The 7,465-nt window shown below is 47.9% G+C and overlaps 1 protein-coding gene across 2 annotated transcripts; it reads left to right on the forward strand.

Annotated features, from left to right (window-relative positions):
- TOR4A (torsin family 4 member A) lies at nt 1-7,465 on the forward strand. 2 transcript variants are annotated; one of them, XM_087944277.1, is made up of 3 exons: nt 32-326; nt 2,704-2,792; nt 5,640-7,465. In XM_087944277.1, the coding sequence occupies exons 1-3, from the start codon at nt 268-270 to the stop codon at nt 6,887-6,889; spliced, it is 1,398 nt and encodes a 465-aa protein (XP_087800403.1). In that variant the 5' UTR covers nt 32-267; the 3' UTR covers nt 6,890-7,465. The 2 variants fall into 2 exon arrangements, with proteins under 2 accessions (XP_026542507.2, XP_087800403.1); XM_026686722.2 differs by lacking the exon at nt 2,704-2,792 and having other exon boundaries at nt 1-326.

The raw sequence follows: 7,465 nt of genomic DNA on the forward strand, positions 1-7,465 counted from the left end.
GAGTGTGTGGAAGTAGAGCCTCTCTTGCAACACACAAGAGCTGTGAGCCAGCCCGCAGGCCGCTGGCCAAAGCTTAGCAGCAGAGCGCAACTGAGATAAGAGCTCCAGCGGGCGGGTGCGGATGGAGAAGGAAGCATGAGGAAGGAGAGAAGCAGTCTCCTCCCCAGTGGGCTGTTTCCCTTCTTCCTTCCTTTCTCTCTCTTGCACCCGCACCAAAAGCAGGTGACGGGGCTTTCCCGAGCTGCTGGGGAACCCAAGCCCTGAGCGATGGGACGGGAGATGCTCCTGGGCAGAAGGATGGTGAAGTTCTCCAACTCAGACGCTTGGTACAGTAAATGTCCCGTTTTCTGGGATGGGGGGGGGAGGGTCAGGGAGTGGGAGGGGAGGGGAAGCTTCGAGGTGCAAAGGCTGCAGGTCACGTTGGAGGTGGGGTGGCACTTTGGGGAATGGACCCTTTGTGTGTGTGTGTGGGTGTCTTTGGTTCTTTGCTTGCAGGCGTCTCCTCGCCCAGCTAGGTAGAAGCATCAGTGCTGGTAAGGGGTGGCTTTGCTCTCTGGTTAGATACAGGGTTCAGTCAGCTTGGTGGTTTGCTTGCAGATGTTTCCAGACCCAACTAGCCTCAACGGTGCTAGAAAGGAATGGTGTGTGTGTGAGGAGGAGGAGGAGGAGGAGGAGGGAGGGATTGTGGGGTCCTTAGCACTCTATGAGCCTGGTTGGTTTCTTGCAGACGTTTCATGACCCAGCTAGGTAACATCATCAGTGCTAGAAGGGAATGGAAGGAGGAGGAGGAGGAGGAGGACGACGACGACTGTGGGATCCTTGGCGGTCTCTGCGCTTGAATGGTTTCCTTGCAGATGTTTCATGCTCCAATTAGGGAACATCACCAGTGGTAATTAGTGGTGGCATCAGCACTGATGATGTTGCTTAGTTGGGTAATGAAACACCTGCAAGGAAACCGCCAACCTCAGAGAGCACCAAGGACCCCACAGTCCTCCTCCTCCTCCTCCTCCTCCTCCCTGCAAATCCCACTCCCTTCTAGTACTGATGATGTTACCTAGTTGGGTAATGAAACATTTGCAAAGAAACCAAACCACCAAACTCAGAGAGCACCAAGGATCCCACAGTCATTGTCCTCCTCCTCTTCCTCCTCCCTGCAAACCCCACTTCTTCTAGTACTGATGATGTACCCTAGTGGGGTAATGAAACATCTGCAAGGAAACCCCACCAAGCCCAGACAGCACCAAGAGCGCCCACAGTTCAGCCCTGAGCGACAAATATTCTGCTGGTTATCATTCACATGTGGCAGGCATTTTTTGACCAAGAAATATCTTCACCTAGCTATAGATGCGCCTGTAGCCAAAGGCATCAGAACTCCAAATGTTGACACCCTTTGGAGCTGTGTAATTTCACAATAAGCTGGAAAATAAATAACGCATGAAGCTTTTCGATGCCCCCTCAGTTATGGGGAGAGGCAGGTGTTGTCATCCCATTAGTTGATATAACCACTGCCGAAAATGGATCCTTCAGCCTCTTTGCAACTGGCTGAAATGGGTTTTTCAGAACATGGCATGCTGCTGATAACAAATGCTGAACTTTGCACACACACACCCACACACACACGCTTCTTTGCTTTGCAAATGAATTTCCCCAGAGAAACTGATGCTTTAGAATCACAAGAGGCCGAGAACATTTTTCACATACTGAAAAGAAGGACCAAGGGTGACAGGATACCAGGGTTCCAATGTTGGAGGGGCTGCCCCCAAAGAAGAGGGAGTCTATTTTCCAAAGCATTTGAGGACAGGACAAGGAGCAATGAATGGAAACTGATCAAGGAGAGAAGCAACCTGGGACTAAGCAGAAACTTCCTGTCAGTGGGAACCATTAGCCAGTGGAACAACTTGCCTTCAGATGTTGTGGATGCCCCATCCCTTGGAGGTTTTCAAGAAGACATTGGACAGCCGTTTGCCCAGGATGGATCTCGGGTCTCCTTCTTCAGCTGGGGCTTGGACTAGAAGGTCCAAGTTCCCTTCCAACTTTGTTATTCTGAGAAAGTTCTAACCCGTATTCCAATTAGGAATATTCCTGGGCATGTAAGAGCGTTCCGGAGTAAGCTTGTCAAATCTTTTGCCTTGTGCTTTTTTTCCCTCCCTTTTGCTAGGCATGCAAATAAATAAATAAATCGGCTTAAAATGGACCTCATCCCTTGTGCCTGGAAAAAACAAAAAACAACCCTCACTGCTTTACCGAGCCTGTTCAAAGCAGAAGGACAGAGCCAGGAAAGATCAGTTGGCAATCCAGCTTTTCAGATAGTTTCTTTTTTTTTTTTCTTTCCCCCTGCTTCTTCATGGCAATGACTCATTTCCGATTCCAACTCGAGCCACATGCAGCCGAAGAAACGGAGGGGAAGATTTGCTAGGAAGTGAGTTTAGGAAAACAGACATCGAACTTGGAACTCGTCTGCAAATCATGCTGGAAATGTTCACCTCTTGCAACACCTACTGGCCCTCATTTTAGGAAAGGGGCTCCCTACTTAAGAACCCAAAACCCAGCAGCATTGCAAAACTTGCCCCCTGCAAAGCAGGTGAAAGGAAAAGAAGTCAGAAGCCGTGGGAGATGAAAATGAGGAGGAATATATATATATATATATCACTGCAACGGTCATAAGTGTGGATCAGTTGCCAAGCCTCTGAATGTTGTTCACAGGGACGCGGGGCAAGCTGCAAAGGATGCAACAGCCCGTGGGAAACGGCCATCGGTTGTGTTGGGCAGGGCCGTCGCAACTTTGAACTGTCGTAAGTCGAGGACAAACCTGTAACCTCCTTTTTTGTTGTTGTTGTCGTTTGGCAAATTTAAAGAGCCGAAATTCGAACTGATTCCTAGTTCCTTTCCTCCTCCTGTACTAAACAGGCAGCTCTGGGACGTTGGCAAGCCTGGAATGAGATCCAACTGGTTTGCTGAGTTGTTCAACCCCCAACCCAACAACCCCACCCCAGGAATGAAAGTTAATAATTATTGGGAGGGGGCAGAGCATTCTCCAGCAGAGATAATTGCCAGATGCAACCTGTGCCGTCTGAGATTGACGTGGGTGCTTTCACAAGCCTTACTAGTGTGACCCAGGTCTGGAGCCAGGTTGCTGTTGTTTGTACAAGTCCGCGAAGTTCCCGAGAAATTCATTTTTTTTTACCAGGCTTACAGACCGGGATGAGCAGGGGACAAAAAGGGAACAATTTAAAAGGACACAATCTTGCAGGTTGGGGCTTGCTGAAATGGCCAAAACTGGCTTCTCGGATGAAAGAAAAGAACATCCACGCTTTTGTTTCCACGCTTCTGGATTTCGTGCCCGAGGTGGAAAAGAACTTTGACTTTTGGATTTTAAGAGATTAGACTAGCTGATAACCTGGCGTTGCCCGGGTATTTATTTATTCTAATCCTGTATTAGACAGAAAAAGCCCTGGTTTCGGCGACAATTAACCGGAACAAATGTCATTTCTAATGTTGGATTTTCCCCCTTACCAGAGAGACAACCTCACTTTGTGGAGTACTGTGAAGCCGTTACCATGGCAACTCCACAGTGCTGTGCAGTAGAATCCATTTTATGGCTGTATGGTAGAAGCCATCTGAAGGCACAACAGGCTGTATCTTAACAAAGCACATCATCCCAAGGGGTGTTAGGGATGTCTTACACACACACACACACACACACACAGACACAGTATTTGTTTCTACCAAGTTTGTATCTGTGTACCAAGTTTGTATCTGTGTACCAAGTTTGGTTGATATTGCTCAAGGCGTTCAAGAGTTATGCTGGAACACACACACACACACACAACCTTTTATATATATTGATGATTGATCTCGATAGAAATGACTTGTTCCTATTATTATGGAAAAGCAAAAAGCTGCGATTTGATGCGAATGCCTTATTCCACTGCAACAGAGAGAGTTGGAAGTCAACGCCTCTTTTTTTTCTTTTCTTTTCCCTACCTTTCTTCACCTCTCTTTCCCCCCCGCCCTCCTCACCACTCTCTTATTTGCTTTTGCATTTTGAAAGTTTATAACTTAATTTTTAAAAAATGTTTAAAATAAAATAAAGGGCACACAATCTTGCTGAGGTTGTCGTGAGTTGGCACATACGACAAAGCCTGGCTTGTGAGAAGCTGCTGCCCATGGACACAGACACACACACACACGACAAAACGTGGCTCAGTAACTCATGCAGAGGTATAATGGAAGCTCTAGAGGTCGAACACGTCCAGAATACAGGCAGCGGTCCTGGATTTACAGCAGAGTGCTTAAGCAACTGTTCGAAGTTACGATGCCACTGAAAAAAAAAAAGCAACGTTTTTCACACTTAGGACCATTGCGGCTTTCCCATGGTCCCGTGATCGAAATTCAGAGGCTTGGCAACTGGCATGTACTCACGACGGTTGCAATGTCCCGGGAAGGGTACCTGTGTGTGCTCACAGAGCTACCGTGGGCTGCAGAAATACAGATGGCCAGCAGAGGGCTGGGAAGACCACAGAATGGCCCTCCAGATGTTCACAGCCTAGCTAGCAAGCCTTTTCTTTCCATAGACAGAGAGAGAAAGTGTACCCGTAGTGGCTGGCCTTCAAGAGGTGCTGCTCTACCACGAGGTACGGCGTGGTGCCAGGCCCTGATTCGTTTGTTTGTCAAACATGTACAAGATAACAAGTATAACATCCACAAGTTTTATATACAAGGGAGTTAAATCACAATGTTTATAAATGGGACAGTGGGACAGGGACAATTTTAGAAGCACACTGGTATATAAATCATAATGCACGTCCACCTTTAAGGACTCACTTCAACCATAGGAACCAAGGGGTAGGCCATAGATACCAAGTAAACCGCAATGCGGACGATAGAATAGAGTGGTCTGTCTGAATCTTGTAAGGTCTCTTCTTATTCAACACCCCAAAACTTTAACTTAGACTCTTAGGGACCTTTCCTAAGGGTAGGGGCGGTGAGTTTCTCTATTTTTTTTTTTTTTTTTTTTTTTTTTTTTTTTATGTTTTTTTTTTTTTTCTCACATCTCTTTAAGTTTTTTTTTATGAAAAATAAATATAAAGACAAAGGGTAAATACAGAATGGGGCAGTGGGACAGGGGTAGAGGCCACGGTGCCGCCCCTTAAGGTCCCTTAGGAAGGGGGGGTAGACAGTTTGAGCTACGAGGGGTTGTTGAGGCTGTAAAAACGGAGTCAGGTAGGGCATTTCAGGCGTTGACCACTCTGTTGGGAGCATCATCACTTGAGACTTTCAAGAAGAGACTGGACTGCCATCTGTCAGAAATGGTGTAGGGTCTCCTTCTTGGGTAGGGGGTTGGACTAGATGACCTACAAGGTCCCTTCCAACTCTGATTGTTATCTGTTTATCCGTTGCCGAAGTCGTATTTTCTGCCATCGAGTTTGGAGCGGTTCACCTTGAGTTTGCGTCGGTTGTTTGACCCTGTATTATTGCAGCTGAGGCTGAAGAAGTCATTGACGGGCAAGACGTCACAGCGGACAATTTTGTGAACTATTCTTAGGTTAACTTTACTTCATTCTATTTTGTTTTATTTAAAGTCAAATAGACATCTTATTTTATTTTCCTTATATGTCCTTTGCTCTCTCTCTCTCCAGACAAGTCTCACCAGCAGGAAGAAGTCAAGATGGAAAGCCGAAAGAGTCCTGTGAAAAACCTGCAGAAACTTTCTTGGCTTTCGTCTCCCGTACGAGCTGTGGTTCGTCTTCGGAGGACGGCCCACGCCTTTAAAAAGGGCTATTTGCCTGGAGACAAACTTCTCCAGAGGCAGATTTCCTTGGGGAAAGGCAAATTAACAAGCCTCTCCAACCAAGCCTCTTTTAACAGTTCCCAATATTTCACTTTTGATCCCGCTGACCCGCTCCTGGTGACCAAACCCAAACGGCGTAAGAAGAAATCGAGGAACCCCCGAGTGCTGTACCCCGAAAGCTCCAAGAAATACCTGCCCGCCGAACACGGGAGCAAAGCCACGAGGTTTCTCCTCTTGTTTGTGGCCATCATTTGCTTCCAGATCCTCAACGCCATTGAGAACCTGGATGATAACCTCCTGAAGTACGACCTGGATGGCTTGGAGAAGACCATGGCTCGGGAGGTTTTCGGGCAGCCCTTGGTCATTGAAAGGGTCATGGGGTTGCTGAAGGATTACCTGGCCACCCACGTCCATAACAAACCTTTGGTTGTCTCTTTCAACGGTCCAAGCGGTGTTGGGAAGAGCCACCTTGGTTGGCTTCTGGCGAAGCACTTCCGCTCGGTCATGGGAGCCCATTCAGTGCTCCATTATTTCACGGTGCACCACTGCCCCGTCAAAACCCCCACCAACACCTGCCAGTCGGAGTTATCGGACACCATCAGAGACATGGTGGCTCAAGCCGAAGTGGAAGAGTTCATCCCCATTTTTATTCTGGATGAGGTGGAATTCATGCCCGAAACTCTGTTGGAGACCTTGGGCAGGTTCTTTCAGAAGAACCAAACCAACGAATACCTCAATGCCGTCTACATTCTCATCAGCAACCTGGGAGGAGAAGAAATCACCCACCATTTCCTCCAGAACGTGTCCAACGACTCGTCGCGGCCTCAGAAGGACCTGGAAGAGCTTCAGTCCACTCTTCGGCCCATCCTGAGCCACATCCACCCTTTCTGGACAGGGGTGGAGATTGTCCCCTTCGGGTTGTTGGAGAAAGCCCACATCTTGAACTGCTTCTACGAGGAGATGATGAGCGAAGGGATTTACCCAAACGCCAGCCACATCCAAAGCTTGGCTGGCCAGCTCAGCTATTACAAAAAGGCAGGGAAGGAATTTGGAAGAACTGGTTGCAAACCGGTAGTAGCCAAAGTCAATCTCCTCTAAGGACGGGGGGCAGGAAGTCCTTGACTTACAACTTAGTGGCCATTTGAGGTTAGAACAGCGCTGAAAAAAGTGACTTGTGACCCTCTGGGTCACATGACTGTGGTGGTGTCTCTGTGGTCACGTGATCAAAATTCAGACTCCTATTTTATGATGGGCGCAGCGTCCCCGGGGTTGCGTCATCCCCTTTGGCAACCTTCTGACGAGACAACTGTTTTCTTAAAGAGTTTGATATCCAGTTGGGGATAATTGGACATTGGGACCAAGTTAGAGGCATTAAAGGGACTTTTTCTATTTTTGTGTCAATGCCCCGGGTCCCTACAGGTATCAGGGAACAGCCCACGAGGTTTTTGTGCTGTGCTCACCACCCTCTGTAGTGTCTTTCTATCCGCGGCTGTCAAGCCAGCATACCGCACCGTCATGCAATATGTGAGGACGCTTTCTGCTGTGGATGTGGGCCTGGTTAAATCGGGATGGGTGGGGCTTCGAGAGTGAGGGGAATAAATCCTCCATCAAACCCTGTCGCTTGTACAAGCCACATTGCCGAGAGCCACAATAAACAGAATGTGATACATGTCA

The sequence above is a fragment of the Notechis scutatus genome, chromosome 15, assembly GCF_049901735.1.
Source record: "Notechis scutatus isolate UNSWTSFEM ecotype Mainland chromosome 15, rNotScu1.2, whole genome shotgun sequence".
In the NCBI taxonomy this organism is placed as follows: Eukaryota; Metazoa; Chordata; class Lepidosauria; order Squamata; family Elapidae; genus Notechis; species Notechis scutatus.

Coding starts and splice junctions, on each gene's coding strand:
- TOR4A (XM_087944277.1), top strand. CDS start 268: ATGGGACGGGAGATGCTCCTGGGCAGAAGGATGGTGAAGTTCTCCAAC. Junction 327..2,703: donor TTCTCCAACTCAGACGCTTG/GTACAGTAAATG, acceptor TGTTGTTCACAG/GGACGCGGGGCAAGCTGCAA. Junction 2,793..5,639: donor CGTCGCAACTTTGAACTGTC/GTAAGTCGAGGA, acceptor CTCTCTCTCCAG/ACAAGTCTCACCAGCAGGAA.